Below are 21635 nucleotides of genomic sequence, written 5' to 3' on the forward strand. Positions count from 1 at the left end.
ATTAGTATTGATGAAGACAGGTCGGAGCAAGTGACGGATAATGCCACTCACAAAACGGATAGAGGGGACAAGGTGGGGGCACCCTTATGTGCTTCCCTCTCTCCTCTATTTGGGTCATTTGTGAGGGAAAATAGTATCCGTCACTCCAAAGTGACGGATGCGTGCCGTCACAAATGAGATTTTGTGATAGGCATTCCAAACGGCCAAAAGATTTGTTAAAAAACCAGACCTGTTTAATTACATGTTTCAATCATTAAGCTTAGCTGTGCAAACTACGTACCCACGCATTTAATCCTATAAATTACCATGCATGCACTAATTATAATGTGACAGATTTTTGCTAACTAACCAATTTGAAGAAAAATTATGTATAAATTTATTGGTATTTATTCCACCCTGGCCTTTCATGGTACACAAGTCAACCAACCAATTTTTTAATTATTTTTTAAAATTTTGTTAATGTTTTGTCATGGTCGTGCACCCAATAAATAGGTCATCATTGTAACAAAGAAAATTCACAAATTATTTAGGAAAATATTATAAATAGAAGAAAAAAATATAAAGTTTTAATAATTAAGGAGGCTATTTTTAAAATGAATGGTTTATGATCATTGCTAAAAGAGGCAAATAATTTGTGTTCGTATTGAGGTATTGTTGCTTTTTGAGGAGGTGTGAGGGTAACCAAAGAGGAGATGACATTCCTCTCTTGTTGCAGGGCTGATTACCTCGAAGACGAAGAACGAGGTCGTAATAATATCAGCCCTGTAACACCTAGGACGAAAAGTGCGAGGAGGAGGAGGACGAAGACGATGAGGAATTATAATGAGAACAAGGTTACCATTACCACCGTGGTTAAGACCCTTTCTTTGAAGTCTGCCGCCAAAGGTTGGTCGTCTAATCTTATTGATGTTTCCTTTAGGCAATCTCTAAAGGAAGGTTATTCGTTATGTCCCTTAATAATAATGTTTTGTTCGGTTATTACTTATTAATAATGCCATGGCGATTTTCTCTAACTAAAATGTAGGTACATTGTGTCGAATTTGAACAGTTTTGCCCTTTTGTTGTAAGAAAAACTAAGTGGCTAATACTGCCCCATTTTATTAAGGCTCGATTGAAAAATGGTACATGACTCGGGTATGGGAAAAACTAAGTGGCTAATATTACCCTTGAGGAAATGTCACATAATTTATGAACATAATATCCGTGCTTTTTGTGTGTGTGTGTGTGTGTGTGTGTCAAGGCTCGATTGGAAAGAACGTGTCTAGTATATATGACTATGCTATAGAGATTTTTCTGACGGTAGGTATCTGTACGTGAATGTTTGGGTAGTACTAGTATTATTGATTGATTAAATCATTTGTATTATTGAACTGCAAATTTGAGCTAATTTCGAGTTTTTGTAGGCACTGTTAGGATGCTAGGACTAAAATGGTCTAATTTCATGTACAGTTTGTCAGTTTTTGTGATAAATTAACCCCTATGGCATGAAAAAAACAGGTAAGAAGAAGCAAATACTAGTTGAGGAAGTTGAGAAATCAGTGACATCACTTACAGGCAAGAAGATTTCCGCTCAGGTTTTCACCTTTCGGCAAATGGCTGCTGCTACCAATAACTTCAGCATTGATAATCTTGTTGGTGAAGGCGGGTTTGGTAGGGTATACAAAGGCTACATTTCGGGTGTAGACAAGGTATTCATTCTTCTTAGATAATATTGTTAAGGTGCACGAACGTAAATTCGAATCCTAATCATATCTTTTATTTTTTTGTGTTTATCAATCAGCTTGTGGCGATTAAGCAGCTCGACAAAAATGGAGTGCAAGGAAACAGAGAATTCCTGTCTGAAGTTTTCATGTTGAGTCTTGTGGATCATCCAAATCTTGTCAATTTGATTGGATATTGCGCGGATGGTGATCAAAGAATCTTGGTCTATGAGTACATGGCAAATGGATCATTGGAAGATCACCTCTTAGGTAAAACAATTGACCCGTTTGCCACCTCTATTTATAACACTTTACATTCAGTCGGGTCATGTCAGGTTCAAGAGTGTGATTATTGGGTCATTTCGACTGATAAAATTTGTCTGATTTCTAGATCTACCACCAAACAAGGAGCCCTTGGATTGGCATACAAGGATGAAGATTGCAGGAGGAGCAGCAAAAGGGCTCGAGTATTTGCATGAGACTAACAACCCACCAGTTATATACCGCGACTTCAAAGCATCAAACATCCTATTAGACGAAGAATTCAACCCTAAACTCTCTGATTTCGGCCTTGCTAAGATTGGTCCAACCGGGGACATGGATCATGTCTCAACTCGAGTGATGGGAACCTATGGGTACTGTGCACCTGAGTACGCTATGACCGGTCAACTCACCACAAAATCAGATGTCTATAGCTTTGGCGTTGTCTTCCTAGAGCTTATTTCTGGAAGAAGAGCCATCGATACCACTAAACCAACTGCTGAGCAGAACCTGGTCACTTGGGTAAGTGCAGGTTTTCACATTCCTCGTATGACCAACTATATTTTTCTGCGTCTTTCGTCTAACATTATGGCACTTGGTTTAATGTGTAATTTTGCAGGCACAGCCACTCTTGAAGGACAGAAACTTGTACACTCAGATGGCTGATCCAATGCTAGAAGGCAAGTTCCCTGAAAAAGGCCTTAATCAAGCCCTAGCAGTAGCATCTATGTGTCTACAAGAAGAAGCTTGCACCCGGCCTCTAATCAGTGATGTCGTAACTGCACTCGAGTTTCTAGCTAAGCCTACAGATTTAGGGCTAAGCCCTCGAGGTATAATCAACGAACCCCACGATTATGAAGATACAGATGAAGAAGAAGATGGTAACAAACAAAAACATGAGCAGAAGAAAGGATATTTGAGCACATTAGAATCAACGGAAGAACGCTTGATGTGACCCATATCAAAATAAACAGCTTTATTTCATGTAATTTGAGATGGGTAGATGTCGGAAACGCTTGTGTAATGTGTATCTATGAAAAGCTAGAATGTGTAGGTGTAGCTAAAATTATCTTGTTCTATTACCAGAAAATCATCCAGCATTGTTGGGTTTATAGCCGGAGAATTGTATTATGGTCTCATCAGGCTATTAAGAATTTTACAGTATCATGTCAGGTACACCAGGTGATCCTTGGTTCCCATTTTTATGCAAATTTGTGAAAGGAACCCGTAAAAGAAAACATTCCGGATTTGTCGTTGAATCGCTGATCTAACCCCCTTACATCGCTATCGGCAGTAGTTTTTGAGGCTGAAATCTATATATTTAGATGTATACAGGTCAAAGGGAGCTTTCAGCAACTTGAGCTGCAGCCTATATCTTATGAGTATATTTAAAGATACACTGTAACTGATTACCTGTTTAAACCTGTGATTTTCTCTGCTTTTCACCACCTAATTTTCAACTGATGACTCCTAAACATCTTAAATTATAGGCTTGAAGATTTGGTGTGGACTGCTAAGTAGTACTCCCTCCAATCCTTTTGAAAAAAATAACTCGTCGATTTCACAGTTTTATTTTTTCAAGAAACTAGAGTTACAGATCATAAAACTCTGTAGCATCAAACTGTTTATTTCATCACAGGCATGCTAAGGAATGAACCAGAAAACATAACCTTCACAATACAACATCATGCAGACCTGCTCATTTAAAATGATACGGAGTACTTATCTATTTACAAGCACGGAGAATATCAAGCATCAAATTATAAGCAAGACCTACCTACTAGGACAAAGCGAGCATTCTTTTGGAGTGAGTTTCGACTTGAAACTATAATTTCTGGTGCCAAGACCTTAACATATCACCCCATCAGACTGTAGGACCATCTTTACCCAAACTTCGGCCTTTGGCAACAGCTTTGTTTTGGTGCGACCGTAAAATCTCATCTTATCATACTCTAGGACCATCTTACCCAAAGTTCGACCTTTGGCAAATAAGAAAGAAAGAAAAAGAAAGGAAATTACAGAGAAGATAAAGATCAAGACCATGCATAGCCCTTTAAGCTAAATCCAATGAGGAATTGAGGTCCCTAATCGCTACTTTAATCGGTATTTATATCTGTCTTAAGACTTCTATAACTGTACCCGGGAGTCACACCAAACCTCGTACTTTCTGAACAAACATCCACAGCAGAACACATGCTTGGAAGAAACCTACCACTATTATTATTACTACTATTCCCATTGTTGCTTCTCCTCTTCTTCTTCCAACTCATGCTCAAAAACGATCCCAAAGTCGGGAAAGCAACAGACGTCTTGGAACGAGCACCAGACCCGCCAAGACACTTAGAAGACTGGGGTTTCTTAGAGTCGAGTTTCTTAGACGTTTCAGGACGGTCTAACTCGATCCTTCGAAAGTACTCGATTTCTCTCCTCACAAGTGAACCAATGGTACCTCTTGTTCCAATGGCTAGTGGAGTAGTTGTGGCCATTTTGTTGGTGATGAGTATGTTTGTTGAGGTACTTGCCTTATATAACATGGTATGTTTTTGTGAGTAGACTTGTTAATGAAGCACAGTAGTGTGGTGGGAAGAAGTTTGCTTTGGGCTTGAGGCATCTATCTCTTTTGCTTTATAGACTTGTATATATCAGTATATGTGCTTTATACAAACAGGCCATCATAGTGATCTATTTCTTTTTCATGTGATGGTGACTTTGGAATATATCAAATTTTTACAATTAATTTAATTTATATCTTCTTTTTAATGTAGACGACATTCGAAAATTATAAAAGAAGTGCAAACTTATAATTCAAAGCCATACAATAGCAAGTCTTTGACTCCTTTAAAACTGAAAAACTGAAAAATAGATTAACCAGAGGGCAGTGGCGGAGCCAGGATTTCAATTTAGGGGGCGAAAAATTTTAGAGGGGGCGAACGACTAATTTCATAAGGTACACTCAAAAAAATTTCGAAAAACTAAAAATTTCGAAAATTTCATCCTCCCCCCCCCCTCCACCACTGCCAGAGGGCATACACAGTGAAAATTTATAAACCCTTATCGTCCATCATATTTCGTTTTACTAGTGTTCGGTGTTCCCTTCTAGACTTATATGGTTGCGAGTTTCTTTTGTCATTAACAACTAAAACTGAAGTAAATCCAAATGAAATCCAAATGATTAAGCTTGGATGAGATGCCATTAAAGTCAAACAGGATAATCAGTTTACAGGCTGTGCATATAACATCATGTTTAACTAACAGGGATTTGAGTAAACTGTACAGTGATCATGGTAAACTCAACCCCAACAATCACGCTTCTTTCAGACAACACAAGATAAAGTCAACACTTTCACTTTGAGTATGTCCTTTACGAGAACACACACTTATGTAGGGGTGGCGATCGGGTCACTCAAGTCGGTTACGGGTCGGGTCAAAGCAGGTCGAGTCAAAACGGGTTCGGGTTTTGTCGGGTCAATGACAGTTCGGGTTGGTTACGGGTCATCATCAGGTTAGGTCAGGTTACTTATGTTTTATCTTATATATTTAGTTATTGATGAGTAATTTTATGTTTAAACAATGTGTAGATGTATTAATTGTAGCGTTGAAAACAATCAAGATGAATGTCAATTTAGTCTTATTTACATCATTATTAAGCTAATTCATTATCGGGTTGAGTCCATAGCGGGGCGCGGGGCGGGTCGGTTCAAGTCGGGTTTGGGTTGGGAAAAATAACGATGTTAACAGTTATCGGTTCGGGTCGGGTCGTTTCACCCAATTTCGGGTTCTATCGGGTCAGGTCGGGTCAGTTTTTGCCAACTCTACTCTTATCACACGACGGGAGACGACACATAGACAATTATCTCAATCAAAATGTATAATTATTCTACACAAACCTAATTGTGTCCAACGATTCAACACGCACCCGTATCAGACACATGCAGGTGAGACTAGGGTAGCATAAGATTAGAAGATAGCTAGAAACACAAACGTGATTATACCGGTCTAACCTTTAAAAGGTAAAACGTCAAATCAATGATTAAGGATGTATATGTGGATTACTATAGTAAAAGCAAAGAAGCATGATCATTCCTTATAAGAGGGGCCTTAAAAAGTAGGAGCATACTTTCTCTCTATAAAATTATTAGGCCTAATGTCCAATATCAAGAGTGGGAACTGGGAATGTAAGGTTAGGTAGTTTAAAATGGAAGTCATCAAGTGAAACCACATTATTAATTAGCATCATATCTACAATTGATGGTGCTTCAAATCATTTCATTCCAAGTTTTTTCTTTCTTTTTTTATTTTTATTAGTTTTGTGCTCCCAGAAAACTCTAAAATGCATGCTCACCAGTTACAGTCCTTGCTTTTTCATCTTTCCTTCTACAATTCTTTTCAGTATTTAATGGTGTTGCATTACAATTCATTGTGTATATTTTAAGATATACAAGGCATACAATGATATACCCGTCGACTCAAATATGTATTTAAAATGTGTTCATCCCTGAAACGGCGACTGATACTAAGACAGGTCCCAAACTGAGATTTTAGAAAATATAATATAACTCAAAATCTCATTAACGATACAAAGAGTGAAGAATTTTACACTCAGCATCACACATTTCCTCGGTTACAGTATGACAGAAATATACACATGTATGCTTACAAGAAATGGGCGTTCTAATATCGACATAATTACTCTAGTTCCCAGCTAGTTACATCACAGTATCACTATATTGCTTTTTTTACCCCTTCAGAGGGTAGAGCTCAAATCTTCTTTTTTTTTTTTTGGGCAACAGTAGAACTCAAATCAGTCCCACTAAACAGTTGTATTTCAACTAATTAAGGCATATTTGGAAGATGGCATGCATACCTGAGCTTCTTATGCGAGGACAAAGCAGTTTGCAATGCAGAATGCACACTTGCTCCTTCATGGAACAATGACTCGTAAAAATCACAGACAAAACGGGATAATTCGTCCTCTTCGTGGTCCCAGAAACCCTTTGATGATTCCGAAGTTTTCTCCAGGTCACTATCTTCCCAGTCACTAATAGGACTAGCTGGCTCTGCTTCTTCATCGTCGGCTTCTTCCTCTCCAAGTTCAAATTTACCATTCTCTAAGACACTAAAATCACCGTATCCATGGAATGTTGATGGCTGCATTTCTGGAGGTTCAATAGATGGGCATATAACGGCTTTGGCACCAGAGTCTAGAAAGGCCTTAATAAATGCCTTAACCAACCCGTATCTTCCAGTGCACAATACAATTCGGTCCCTCCAGGCTCCGACCTTGATGCAAAGATAGGCATAATACATTAAGAGGGACGATAAATTTAAGGAATCAAGCATGCAAAAATTAATAGTCCCTTGTGGCTTGGAAATTTCATTTTAGTGACCTAGGGTATATTATAGTCAAATTTCATTAATGTTCTTGGAAGTTTTTAAGGATAATGAAATCCAAAAAAACACCATCAAATGAAATATTATAGTGAAATTTCATACTCCCTCCACACATAAGTTTTCACCCCATTTCTCTATTATATGTGAGGTATATTTTAATGAAATGGGGTGAAAATAGGTGTGTGGAGGGAGTATAAAATTTCAAATTAACTTAGGATGCTTAAAACATTTGTAAATTGGAAGATATTTTGGAAATTTTGGGTCACCAAAGTGGAAAACAATACAAAACTTCAGCCACTAAGTTAAATAAATTAGTGAAACCTCAGGGAAACAAAGTGGAATTGGTTAAATAAATTGGTGAATCCCAAGGAACCAAAATGGAATTAGATTAATACAAAAATATAAAAAAAAAAAAAAAAAATTCAAAGTAGAAATTTTCCAACATAATTTACCAAATTACATACCATCCAGCGAATATCTTCCGCCTGTAGGTGCATTGAAGGGACTGTTCTCCTAAACATATAGGCCCCTATTTCACAATCATCTTCCATAACCTTCAGAATAAAACAACTTACCAGAATGACTCTAAAAGTTTCCAAAGAAATGTCACTGAAGTAGAAAGACTAAAACTCTAAACGGCATACCTGAGTCTGACGCCCTATGTACCTATGGACAATGCAACCAATTTGGAAATAAGGCCTGTATGCCACCAAATCAGCAATTCTCGTAATAGAATTAAGTTTCGTCACCTCCTTTCTACCCCGGGTCGTTGATAACAAGCTGAACCGAACACTCTGTAAAAACTTATCTGCAAGCTCCCCAGGTTCAGCAACCACAAACACATCATTCTGCCAACTGTAGAAACATTTGGGCTCTTAGTAAAAGAAAAAAAAAAGATGTGTGATGCATCGAGGCGCAAAGCGTTCGGTGTTGTCTCATGCACATGAGGCACACTGCTTTTGCAAACAAATTTATTTATTTTTTTTAAATAAAACAAACAATAAAAAATTACAACTGTAAGTTTTGGATTAATACAAGGGGTTAAAATATGACAAAAGCTAGGTATTATTAGGGCTGAGCAAGTTCAGGTATAATTAGGGCTGTGCAAGTTTAGGTCCGCACATACAAAATGTATCGGACCGGGCATTTTGAACTGGACCGAACCCGGACCGAATTCTTTTAGGTCCTGTCCAGTCCGATGTAGGACTGATGTTGAATGGGGAAACTGCAGTGATCCTCGAAAGTTGCGTTTTTTTGCACCTTATGTTAAAGGCACACTTAGGGTAGGGGAGACCCAACACGTTGTAGATAGTGCTTCACCAAGCCTTGCGCTCAAGCGCGCCCAAAATACGCTTTTCAAAACCAAGGTTAGGCTGAAGTAAGAATCTACATACTGGAAGAAAAAGGCCACATATGCACCCGACAAGACTAAGGGCCTGAGAATGGAGAGAGATGAAAATGCCAACCTTAAAATTGCACCAGTGGTGTCACTCTGAAGCGCTAGATGGACGACACCCACTTGTGGTGAATTCTTCAGCTTATTAAACAGTGATTGCACAGGTAAAGACAGCTGTCTGGGTCCTAAAGGAGACATCTGAGGCGGGGTGGATGATTTTGAAGGTTGAGGACCATCCAAGCTTAGAGGGGGGACTAATTCGATTCGACCAACTCGTTGACCAATATCTGGACTATACAAAAGTGGGCTAGATGGAAAACTTCCAGTGAACATAGGTGACGTGAATGGGGAGCTAGTTGAGGTACCAGAGAAAGGCTTTGAAGAACTTGAAATTCCTGTCATAGTGTCCAATCTTATTCCACTATGCGAACAAAATGTTTCAAGCGACCTTGCATGATGCACAACTCTTCCAGAATCTGGACTATTAGAAGCTTCTACAAGAAGTACATTACGCCTCCATCCCAAAGAAGGGCTCCCCTCATCTGGTAAAGCAAAAACGTCATAGACTTTAGAAAGAACATTCAGAGAGAAGACTACATATTTAAGCAGATATTAGGCCTTGAGCTATATTATTAATAAACAATTTTGGAGTCACCTCAAGGCAGTTTTGATGCATGTATCACCAACAAAATTTTCCAATCGTATAAAAAAAGACGGATTAAAAGAAGTTTAGTGATTATAGAGAAAAATGATTAATCGTACTCGTTAGTGAAAGATGATTAATCATTAGCATGGTAGCATTATAAAATAGTTCCTTGAAAGCTGGTCTATATAAACATAGACTAAATGTACAGGATGGCATTATGCCTGAAAAAAAAAATCAATTAACTAGCGTTAACACTCATTATGTACCATTATCTGATTTTGGCCTTGACAGATGTGATTTTACGCCGTCTGAGCATCTTTCTTCTTGTTGGAATGGCAGCATTAGCTTCTCACACACACTTTTGAAGGCCTCAGGGTTCTTTTGGATGTATTCCTCTGCAGCAGTTTCCAGCCTTAACCAGCCAGCGGGGTCAGTTTCATCAAGGTCCATGTCACAACGGTCATCAACTGTCATAAACGTATAGGGCAGAGCTATGTGTCAATGAGCTTCCACGTCTATCCTATCATGATAACTAGAAAACAAGGAAAGAGAAAATTCATCCGCATTGAACTATCAAGTTTTAAACTATATAATACTGACCAGGATTGAATCGGAAATAGTTCACATCAGGAAGCATTGGCAACAAGGTACTTAAAGCTTCCTCAACTCGTTCTACGGAACATGCGCTATCAATTAATACTGGCACAGTATCCCAAATAAGCCAGCCACTCTTGCGGACCTATAGTGGTAGCAATTAAGATCTTTCCGTTAACTTCTCCTTTTACGTAAAGATAGAACTACAATGGCAGTAATACTCATGGTATTTAATATCGATAGTGAATACCCATCATGACCTAGAAATCAAGGTCAGATTATCTTGATCACATTTTAAGGTGGTATTGGCTGCACTTTTAGCACAACTATGGAGATCAGGCGACACAAAATTCCATGATCAAGTCCCGCACCGATATTTAATACCATGGCACTGAAATCTTCGTAGTTACATTACATGTTTAAAAAACAACCTTTGTTGGCACAGAACCACAACCAACTGAAACCAAGCAATCAACTTTCGTGTCAGGCCACAAAAGTTGAGCCTCTCTTATGGCGAAAATGGTTGGGTTATTGGCTACAATTGCACCATCTTGCCATCTGTTGACATCTGAAAAGAGATGCAAAACATGAGAAAGAGCTAAAACATAAGAGTATGAGACTATGAGAGAAACGAATAAACAGAAAACTAAAAGCAATCTATTCTACCATCCGAAAAGTCATCCAGATAGTAAGGAGCGGCAGATGATGCACGTATAGCTTGCCAAACTTGGTGTTTACAACTTCCTATAAATGCACTACGATTATAGCCAAGTTGTGCACTGGCGGTGGTTCCACCAGACATGCTGATTGCTGAACTTTCTGAAGGTGAAAGGTACATCTCTGGAGTCCCTGCAGGGTACTGAAACCAAACACTTTTACAGTTCTTTAAAAACGAAAAAATTATCATACTAATAGAGAAAATTACTCCCATTTGAAGAAAAAGTGGCAGTGAGAATGGACTGAGACTTAAGCATAAGATATGAAAGTTGACTTTGTCAAGGACCTGATAATTCCGAAACACAAAGGGCTGTGCAGGAACCACGCTCACGAGAGTTGACATCACAAAAACTTTGGGTGTTCTTTTCACAGCAGAATCTATTAAAAGAGTTCCATCTTCATCAGCACACATCTCTTGTAACAGCTTCTCAAACTGTTCAGCACTGTGCTGCAAGCAACAAAATCATCGCATTTCCTGGTCATCAATGGATCCAGAATCAATCGCACCAGGAAATAAATGGGCAGGATAGAAGAAAGATCACCAAAAAGAAAGACATACTTTAGCTCCATGTACCGCAACTCTAAATTGCTGAGAGGAACTTTTGTATATTTGATCCAACTTTTCCCTCCAAGTTGCTACTTCATTGTCTTTTGTAACAGGTTCAGCAAACACTACCTTACCTGATCAAGCAAGTCAAAGGAAAGCAGGATTTAAGCCATGTATGTTTTTTGTCCTGGGAAATGGTAGCCACCATAGCAGTTCCAAACTCACCAAGTTTCTTGTAAATTTCCTCACACTTTTCTATTGTCATTAACTTGATCCCTAATGCCACTGCGAGCATACCACCAGTTGATGTACCGCATATAAGATCAAACATCTCATGTATCCGTCTTCCAGAACGTTTTTCTAATTCATTTAAGATTTTCACTGTTGCCAGGCCCTTCATTCCACCCCCATCCATAGCGAGAATCCGAACCCCTTGCCTTGCTACTGGTCTTCCCCTGATTGCACGCCGAAGGATCTCATTCTCTCCTGAGCAAAAGAGGAACTAGACAATCACTTCACTGAAGAATTTTAAAGCAGAAGAATATAGGCCTTAGAACAAACCAAGAATCGCCAATGCTCGGGCTGCAGCTTTATTGACTCGTGGCTCAACAGCTGACATCAAACGCATAAGAAGTTCTCGCAGACTTTCAGAAGTAACTAGCTTCTGACGATTCTTCAAACAGAAAGCCAAATTTCCGACAGCCAATAAAGCTAATCTTTGAACCTACAGTACACAGCATGGGAATCTCAATTTTTGCACATAATTTGTATTTTCAATAATATGTCATGTACTAAAGTGCAGCAATAAGCTTTTGGATTTTGAAGAAGCCTAAATATTACATAGGGATAACGGCGTAAATGCAAGGGCAAATAAAAGAATTAGAAGGGCAAAAAAATTGTGTGGAATTTGCATAGCAGTTTGCGTCACTTTACTGCGTTTATGAAGAAAGGTGCCTCAAGGAATTTTGGTTAGTGCCTCTCTGTCCCGAGCTTACACTCACTCGAGGTGTGCTATTAAACTAAGATTAAAATTACCTCTGGAGCCTTATGAGCACATAGTGTTTTCAATGACCGCAGTACATCCTTGGATAACAATCGCTCGGCTACAGCATCAGATGCAAAAGCAAGGTGTCCCAACACTTTGAGCACAGAGATCAACTCCTCTATGACAGCTGATCTCAAAACAGTTTCAATTGATTTCATGATGTCACATTTCATCATTTGCATTGCAACAGAAACATCTGCAGCAAGAGATGAAAGGGCAGAGCATGCTTGTTCTACCTACCACAGAAAACATGTTAGCGAAAGGTAGTTTAAATGGAGGGTTTGGAGAGAAGAGACAAATTCCCTAGTTTAGTTAGCATATCGGATTGAAGGAAAATGGAAGGATCCATCATTCCTCCTACAAGTCAAATTAAAACACTTCCATCATAGGGAGGGAAATGACAATTGCCCCATTGTCACTCCTCTTCCCTTTCCTCCCCTCCAATCCCACTCTGACCAATGTTTCCAAAAAAAACCTAAGGGTGTGTGTGGATAGCATTTGAGGAGGGAGGGCGATGAAAGGAATAAAAAGGGACGGAAGGAAAGGGGGGTGGAGCCAAGAAGTCTTTCCTCCAAACTTTTCTTATTTTGTTGGGATTTTCATCTTCTCAAAGGAGGGCAAATGGAACCCTCGATTTCTGAACAACCCTATTTGCTAATCAAATAAAGGAATTTATATCCTCCCTTCCACTTCTCTCCTATTATCTCAAATTCTCAACCCAAACAAGTGGTAAGGGACAACTGCCTAACACACTACGTACCACATGGCGGTCGTCACTGCTGATCATACTAATGAGTTGTCGAACTGCGTTCTCATCTTTACCAACAAAGACACGGTGATCTGGGTCTTCCATAATTTTTGCCAGTGCAGAAGCCAGTAGAGGGTGATGACAAGAAGAGAACCGGAATATAAGTGAGAAAAAGGCACTAAGCTTGTGTTTAGATGCACCAAAATAGGATGTTGTCTCCGTCTGAAACCATCAGGGTAAAAAATGTAAATACTCGGAAAGAGCTTCAAGGGAAAGAAAGGAAATATGGGAATAGCGAGCTCATTTAGTACCTCTATTTGCACATTCACCGATCTCAAATTTTCATCAGCTACGATTCTGATGTTGGCAAGAGACAGATGCCGAAGCTTATGTAAAGGCAAAATTTCAGGTAGGAACTCAAGTGGATTACCAAATAACCTAAGAACACGTAATTCAGACATTGCCCTGCCATTAGACCGAAAAAAGGCACAAGTTACAACGAGAAATTTCTTGATTTATTATTGAAAATGTTTAACAGGAAGGAGACACTGATGCTCTGACGAGTAGGGAAATGACCTGAAATCTAGTAGAGGGCGGATAAGCTTGTTGTGTTCCAGTGAAAGCTCCACCAGTCCAACACACTGCCCCAATTCCACTGCCCCCAGAGTTGATAAATTAAGGCAAGAGCAAAAGATAGAGAGTTAACCTCTAAATTATCTAACTCTCACTGTAGCCTTATCAATGTCACATCATCACTACAAAGGAAAAAAAAAAACACTTACCAGGCACAGAAGCCAGCATGTTTTCGTCAACTCTTAGAACTTTGAGGTTTCTTAGCTGACCGACTTCAGGGGGCAAAGCTGAGAGCTTGTTGCTGTTAAGATACAGCTTCTGCAGTAGCGGAAGTTGTGTAACTTCCACCGGCAGTACCTATTAGTTGCTCAAAAATATTAATAAAATAATGTCAAAATCTAAAGAATTCTTGTATGGAAGGAGAAGTAAGATCACATAGCACCATTCAGTAGAAAATATGATCTAAAGCCGGCACGAAATTTCTATTTATATTTATGGTGTCTACGAATAATATTTACGGGAGTACATACTACTATACTACCAATAAAACCGAAGCCCGAAGGTAAAAAGGGGCACCATTTGCCAACAAAGCACTCTATCAAAAGTCACAAACATAGTTCCAATCATTCCAGATTTCCAGTAGCTGGGTATCAGCAGCAGAAATTCGACATACAGCCACTGACTGATTACACAGCTTATACCTTATGTTACTTTCAACTATTAAGGATATGGGTCGAAAGTTTACATTAACTCCACTTCAACTCTATCTCATAGAGTAATCAAATGACGAGAAAGAACTCTTAAAAAGAGTCCACAGCCGAACTTCAAACTAAAGACAAAGCATGTCCATTAACGTCTACTAAAATATTCAAGGACCAATTGCCAGAAAGTAAAGCATATAAAAGGTTCAATTTGACAAAATACATAGAGTAATATTAGCCTATGTTACTTCAACACGGAAACTAAACTTAACTAAAACTTTGTTTCGTGTGTCTGACACTCCAACCTGCTAACCCCCACAACTTTCTGGTACTTCCATTTCATTCCAACGACCTGGAAATTCCTATCCAAAACTTGCAGCCAGACTCTATTACTAGCAACATACTGACATAATCAATAATGCAAAATAATCAACTTTCCGGTACTTCATTTCATTCCAAAGACATGAAATTCCTATTCAAAACTCGAAGCCGGACTTGATTACTAGCAGCATACTGACACAATCCAATCTATTCAAAACCAACACACAAATAATCAAATCAAGTCAATCAACTAACTACAAGAGCAACATTACCCGACTAACCCGAGTGCCTTAATGGCTCCCGCAAATTGCGTGACAACTTCCAATCAACTAATTAATGCAAAAAAATTTCAAACAAAAATGTAAACAATTGACAAATTTATAACACATAGGGATTACAGTAATAAACTCACAGAAATAGCACAACCACAAAGACTAAGCACAGTAACAGTATCCCAATGCTGCTTAAAAGACAAACCCACATCCCCAACTCCACCACCATTACTACCCCCTACCTTAGACCTCAACAACCTCGTCAACACCCCTATTCCCTCACTCTGCTGTCCCGAACCACCCGCTTTCGACATCGTAATTACCCTCAGTGGATCCCTCCTCTTCACCACCTTCATCTCCACCTTGACCCCCACCTCTTTTTCTTCTTCACCATTTTCATGATTTCCACCAACATTATGATCTTCACCACCGTTATTGTCTAATTTCGACACTGAAGTAAGCTTGACGACGACGGCGTCTTCCGGCGGCGGCACGGCAACCATGAACTTAGACTGGAGACGTAGCGCCACCTGATCCTCGTCGTCTCCGGCAGTCCACTCCATCGAAACGTTTCGTTCACCGCCGGCGTCGCCATTTATACCGCCGTACGCCGGTGAATCGTCGCCGAAGTGTAGCGTCAAATTGAAGACTTCGGAGGGGCGTTTCCAGCCTAATCCCCACGACATTGTCGATCAAGTTTCAAATCAATTGTTGATTTGAAATTTGATCAAAACTATATAATTAGGGATATGATTTGATCAACTGATTGATGAGATGAAAGAAAGAATCAAATTGAGTGATTGTTTGAATGAGAGATTGTGTAATCAGCTTTAGTATGTTTGATAAGTCTACTTTTCAACTGAAGTGTATTCGAGTTGTTGAAACTTGAAACAACTTGAAAGTTAGAGCTTACAGCTGACTGGTATTATTAGTACTACGCTCCTTTTGTTTAGTGAGTTGTGATTTCCATTTAATTCTTTACGTTTGTTTTATGAAGATATATTAATGTACGTTTTGTTTTGTTCATATCTTTACTTACATGTTACAAAAAATTACTCTTTCCCTCCGAATTAAAGTGTTTGCCCCATTTCATTAAAATACAAGATTCATATAATAAGTAAATGGGTATTACTAGTACTACGCTCCTTTTCCAGTGAGCATTGGATCGGAAAATAGTTAATTGGATTTTATTGTACATTATATCAAACTTATGGGCCCAACTTACACGTTGTAAAACATTTGGTGTCAAATTACACATAGGTGTAAACGTTTGGAGTGTATTTGTTACTTACCCGGCCTTTTGTAAAAGGGTCATATTTTTCATGAATATGATTTACTTAATCATGGACAAAAAAAATCATTATACCTTTAGCATTTATATAAATATACCTTTTTAATCTAAACCTCTCAAATTACTCACTCACCCAACCACCACATGCCGCCACCACCACCCTCTACCACCCACCCAACAATGTCGCACCACAGCCATGTCGGCTTACCTCAGAATTGCTGCACCATCCGAACGACCCCAGGACCTCAAACTATGCCTCTGTACCGCACTAACATTACAGCCTCGCTCCTGAACGTGGCAACCACACGCCGGCAACCCTAACCCACCCTTGCCTCTTGAACGTTGTCCCTCTCCCTCGCCTTTTGACGCTGGCCACCACATACAACCTTTCGATGCCCGAACTCTGCCCCAACCACCCTTCTCATGTTCCTAATTTTCATTAACCCTTATAAATCCTAGTTTCATTAACACTAATTAGTTAAATCCCTAATTTGATAGAATTCATGTATAATTAATTAGACTAAAATCATTACTTGATCAACATGAAAACTAACAATCATTATAATTGAATAATTTGATTCTTGACATAAAACTACTCGGACTAAGATTGAACAGTAAGATTGAATAGTACGTTGAATTGTTCTACTTAACGTCTGAAAGTTTTAGTTAATAGAATCGCAGCGAAAAATTTTATGTTTTTATGTTTAAGTTGCACTAAAATAAAAGGATATGACGTGAGTTTCTCTCCTCCTTCGCAAGAAACTCGACTCAAATCACGACTTACACTCAACCTCGCAAGGAAGAATGGTAATTATCTCACTCTTGCAAGAATGAAACAATAAATCTCGTGGTTATTTTATACCAATTTGGTTATTAGAGTTGAGTTGTAATTTGTTACTTAACAAATTTGTCTTCGGTGTTCGTAATCATGTCTCAAAGGGATTTCAAACGTGCATTGAAGAAGTTCGGGGAATTTGAGCAGGAATTCTTATTGAAGGAATTACAAAGGGGAATTGATCGTATTTCCTACAATTTAGAGAAGTTGGAAAGTTCACTTATTCTATCTTGTGAAACAAAGAAAGAAGAGGAAAAGATTGAGGCTTTTGTTCTTGATCATAAAGAAGATGAGAAACATGTAGAAAACGTGGGAAAGATGATGTCTGATTTTGTTCACATTCCAGAAGGTTGTTCGATTCCGAATGATAAACCAGAAGAAGAAAACGGGATTGTCACCTATATTGTTAAACCATTAGTTCAAGGTAATCACGAAGAAGAAGTGATTGAAGATGACTTATTTTCTTTTGAGGAGGAACCCCATATAGAAGGTACTTCGTTATTTGATCCTAACGTACCAATTATTTTTGACGAAGAAACCGAAGAAGTTGGTGATAAACCCTACGTGAAAGAAAGTGACAATACAAGTTGTGAGGATGCAAATCAAGATGATCTTAATCTTATGCCAATCTTGGATCGGGAGTTTTTGAACAATAAAATTAATTTGGATTTTCAGATTAAGGAACTGTATTAAGCACCAATTGATAAATACATTGACATGAAGCTATGTGGTGGGAATTCTTGTTTCTTGTTGAATTTAATTCATGTGGATGCCAAAGATAATATTTCTGTTCTGAATGTCAAACTTTCAAGCTTAGTGCATGGAGGGTGGTGAGGTGGAAGACATAATAAGGGAAGGTTGAAAGGTCGTTCGCAGAGGCACGAAGGAAGAACTAAGAAAGAAGTTAAGATTTAGTGCGTCATGATAGCAAATTTAGTAATTATACTGAAGAGGACGAGTTGAAAAAGACTTCGAGAACGCATTTGTTAGAACACACTTGGTTGATGATGCCAAGTTTCATTGTCATTTAATGGTTTGCTTCTTAGTTATTATTAATTAATAGCATTTGAAACTTACAATTACTCATCAAGATGACAAGCCCATTCTTATATCAAGCTTGTTCCAAACAAAGAAATCAGGTTCAAGGTAAAAAAAAATGTGCTGAAGGAAAAAAGATCTCTACCACAATCAAGGTGAATGTTGCATCTTGTGCTTTATCAATTGGCTAGTGATACCATGAAGTCTCATAATGAACTTGGGAAATTTTGAACTTTCAATGGACAATTCTTGGAGCATATGCAAACATTTGAGGGAGAAAGTCATGAGGATATTGATGATGCCTGATTAATCCCATTTCTAGCCCACTTATCCATTACCCTAACCCATTATCCATAATCTTAACCCTTTTTGGCTTAATGTTCTTCAAACTCTTTTGCAAACTGTACTTATTTTATTTGTTGAACCTAACCTTGTTGTTGTTGTTAAAGTAATGTCAAATTGTGTCCGTCACTATGTTTGTCCTTCCTTGATGATGTCAAGAGAGGGAAGTAGTATAATTATGTTTTATGTGTGACCCTTTAACTCTTAGGCTTGCGTTCACCGTAATATGTTTTGCTACCATGATTATATGTTTTACTTAGGCTAAGTAATTTGACCCTTTCATTCCTTGATCATGTTTTATATATTTTATGTTGAATGCTTAAAGACCGACTAATCATGGGCTAAGGGGGAACATCACACATTTTAAAACTTGTTGTCATCAAAGGGGGAATTTGTTAGACCACACTTGGTTGATGATGCTAAGTTTCATTGTCATTTAATGGTTTGCTTCTTAGTTATTGTTAATAGCATTTGAAGCTTACAATTACTCATCAAGATGGTGCAAGAATGATCAAGACGAAGAATATCCCTAGCCTAAGTCAAATGTTGTAAACGAGGCAGTGTAACATACTCAATTTGTCAAGTGACTACGAAACCATGCAACAGTGCAATGCACTGTTATTTCTAATACAACGGTGGAGATAATTTTTCAAAGAAAATTTTCAAGCTTACAAATGTTTACAATTTTCATTTCAGAAATTTTTTAAGCAAAATTGTGAGAGAAACACACTTTATCATATGAAAACATCTAAGCTATTTTGGGCTCAGAGAAAGTACACATACTTTTCCTTAAAGAAGGGAACCCTGTCTTCCTTAACTTAAGGAACTTTGTGTTTTACTTTATTATCAAATCTTTTGAGAGTTGCTGAAATCTTTTCTTGAGCTTACAAATTCACTGTCCTATTAAACATTGTCAAATGAGAATACATCTTATAACCTTTTAATTATAGAGTAAAGAAGTACTTTAAGACTCCTCATTTACACACTTCTTACTCTATAAATAGCCCCTCATTTCTCATTTATTTCCAAGACTTTGAAGAGCATTTTATTGAGTAATCTTTGCAAAGCATTTCTGAGTCAAAAACTTCTGTTTTTCTTTAGTATTTGCAAAAACGTTTTTAAGTCTTAAAGTTTTAAATTGTTTTCAAAAGTGCTAAAATGTCTTCATGTATCAGTTCACTGCATGCACTGTGACATAATGAGTTTGTTCCATGATTCTCGTATTTAGGTCTTAATTGTAATCTACATCTTCTTAAGTGAACCACTGAGATTCTGACTCTGTAAACCGTTGAGATAGAACTTAAGTCTTGAAGCGGAGTAGCTATGAGCAAGGTAAAGTCTTGAAGCGGAGTAGCTTCAAGAAATTGCAACCAGAGTAGGTTAGCGAGTTATTTTCATTGTAATAGATTAGTAAATTTCTAAACAAGCAATAAAATAACGGTTGGACGTAGGCTCCGGAGTAGGATTTGAACCAATTTTTATTCATCGTCTTGTTTGTTTATTTAATTTTACGTTCTCTTATCGTTCTACTTTTATTCATCAATCTCGTTGTCAGTGTTGGGCAACAGTCACTCATACTGTTGCATAAACCTGTTGTACCTCTTGTGAACTTACAATCCATTAAATTCCTCAAGTTTGTACTTAATAGCTCTTATTTGTTTTAGTCTCTAACCATGTAATGGAGAAATTTTTTAAAATGTACACCTTATTCACCCCCTCCCCTCTTAGGGGTTTATCGTTCTTAACTCTTCAACATTCAAGTTTGATATTAATTTCATTCGTATCTAAATTCTTAAGGATTGTTTTTAATCCGGGTGGCATCAAAGATCTTCAAAATTTGAGGGCAAATTTTTTCAAAGAAAGGGAGAATGATGTAGGAGCATTAGGAGATAATGAGTTTTTGATAAGTCGAGATATTTCAAAGATGATTAAAGGGATTAAGATTGATTCAAGAGAAGTAAACGTAGTAATTTGGGAAGATATTAGTCAGAACCGAAGACAGGCCAATTAGCATACACCGGGACTGTTGAATACACTCTAGCATTGTTCACATGTTTACTTGACGCCCAAGGAAGAGACGTCGAGACTTCTTCCATGAGGAGTCATATCCTAGTTTAATTATATTTAGGTAATAATTAAGACTTTGACTGTAAATAGGATTATCTTATATTTTTCTAAGTCTAGTTATTGTAATACTTTCCTAATTTATTTAGGAAAGCTTAGTTTCCTAATTCAAGATAGAGTAGTTTTTATGTCCTAATTAGTTTAGGAAAGTTTATTATTGTTTTTAGCAGTCTTAGGTCATTCTATTTTAGTATAAATACGAGGTTTTGTAATAAGTTTTAGGGGTGAGCAAAACCGGATATCCGGTACGGTTTTGAAAACGTATCGGATATCCGGTTTTTTAAATCTCCTTTTTTAGTATCCTTATCCGATATAGGTTTTCCGTATATACGAAAACCGTATATCCGGTTTTTCCGTATATCCGGTATCCTGTTTTCAGCTTCACTTATGTAATTTAATATATTTTGTTTTCTTTTCTATGTGTGATTGTTGGTTTTTTTTAGTAACCTAAAAGTGTGTTAAAAAGTTATAAGAATAAATAACTTATAAAGTTTAATACTAATAAGGTTTAATCATCAACATATTAGATATTTTGTGATTTATGTATATATTTTAATATTTTAATCTAGAAAAAAGGCAACCGTATCGGATACCGTGTATCCGGTTTCATATTTTGCCGATCCTTATCCGATACAGTTTTTAAAGAACCATATCGGATATCCGAAAATTCGTATCGGATATCTTGAAATCCGTATAATTAAATTCGTATACCGTATCAGATACGTATAATAAAACCATATCGTATAATTTTGCTCAGCCTTAATCAATTTTAATCAATCAATTGGAGAATTAATACAAGAGTTTTCTAATTTGTTCTTATTGCTTGCGAGTTATAAGAACAAATTGGGTGAAAAGACGACATTTATACTAAGGTTTTCATACACTATCAATGAGAATCACGCTGGCTCTGATACCATGATAGATGAACCAACTTAACTAAAACCTTAAGGTGATGGTTGAGGCCCAACTATTATAAATATTCCTATTAAATAGCACTTTTATGAAGTTATAAAAATATTTATTGAAAAAAATTACAACGATTTATAACTTTGTATCATGTCATATTTAATATTTTGATTTATAAATTATTACA

General features: G+C 37.6%; 3 protein-coding genes across 3 annotated transcripts; 1 reads left to right on the forward strand and 2 right to left on the reverse strand.

Annotated features, from left to right (window-relative positions):
* The first annotated feature begins 517 nt into the window (after positions 1–517).
* On the forward strand, positions 518–3199 carry LOC141642607 (putative serine/threonine-protein kinase PBL23). Its single transcript, XM_074451451.1, has 5 exons — positions 518–885; positions 1498–1688; positions 1781–1970; positions 2092–2483; positions 2581–3199. The coding sequence occupies exons 1-5, from the start codon at positions 693–695 to the stop codon at positions 2914–2916; spliced, it is 1302 nt and encodes a 433-aa protein (XP_074307552.1). The 5' UTR covers positions 518–692; the 3' UTR covers positions 2917–3199.
* A 298-nt stretch (positions 3200–3497) lies between these two features.
* On the reverse strand, positions 3498–4581 carry LOC141642608 (uncharacterized). The gene has a single exon (XM_074451452.1). The coding sequence runs from the start codon at positions 4493–4495 to the stop codon at positions 4058–4060; it is 438 nt and encodes a 145-aa protein (XP_074307553.1). The 5' UTR covers positions 4496–4581; the 3' UTR covers positions 3498–4057.
* Positions 4582–6482: 1901 nt separating this feature from the next.
* On the reverse strand, positions 6483–15873 carry LOC141642606 (phospholipase A I-like). Its single transcript, XM_074451450.1, has 18 exons — positions 15053–15873; positions 13828–13975; positions 13622–13700; positions 13357–13510; positions 13058–13267; positions 12288–12533; positions 11814–11976; positions 11478–11738; positions 11265–11386; positions 10992–11153; positions 10655–10847; positions 10420–10556; positions 9995–10133; positions 9661–9861; positions 8819–9290; positions 7997–8207; positions 7817–7906; positions 6483–7241 (listed from the first exon to the last, which is right to left on the reverse strand). The coding sequence occupies exons 1-18, from the start codon at positions 15596–15598 to the stop codon at positions 6795–6797; spliced, it is 3981 nt and encodes a 1326-aa protein (XP_074307551.1). The 5' UTR covers positions 15599–15873; the 3' UTR covers positions 6483–6794.
* Positions 15874–21635: the final 5762 nt, after the last annotated feature.

The sequence above is a fragment of the Silene latifolia genome, chromosome 2, assembly GCF_048544455.1.
Source record: "Silene latifolia isolate original U9 population chromosome 2, ASM4854445v1, whole genome shotgun sequence".
Lineage (NCBI taxonomy): Eukaryota > Viridiplantae > Streptophyta > Magnoliopsida > Caryophyllales > Caryophyllaceae > Silene > Silene latifolia.

Bases quoted from the DNA above. Each gene is read 5' to 3' on its own strand.
- LOC141642606 (XM_074451450.1), bottom strand. From the start codon at position 15,598: ATGTCGTGGGGATTAGGCTGGAAACGCCCCTCCGAAGTCTTCAATTTG. The intron at 11,739-11,813 runs GTTTGTTCTAAG...TCTTTTGCTCAG, and splicing joins CCGAGCATTGGCGATTCTTG to GAGAGAATGAGATCCTTCGG. The intron at 10,848-10,991 runs GTCCTTGACAAA...GTTTGGTTTCAG, and splicing joins TTGTGTTTCGGAATTATCAG to TACCCTGCAGGGACTCCAGA.
- LOC141642608 (XM_074451452.1), bottom strand. From the start codon at position 4,495: ATGTTATATAAGGCAAGTACCTCAACAAACATACTCATCACCAACAAA.
- LOC141642607 (XM_074451451.1), top strand. From the start codon at position 693: ATGACATTCCTCTCTTGTTGCAGGGCTGATTACCTCGAAGACGAAGAA. The intron at 1,689-1,780 runs GTATTCATTCTT...TTTATCAATCAG, and splicing joins ACATTTCGGGTGTAGACAAG to CTTGTGGCGATTAAGCAGCT. The intron at 2,484-2,580 runs GTAAGTGCAGGT...GTAATTTTGCAG, and splicing joins AGCAGAACCTGGTCACTTGG to GCACAGCCACTCTTGAAGGA.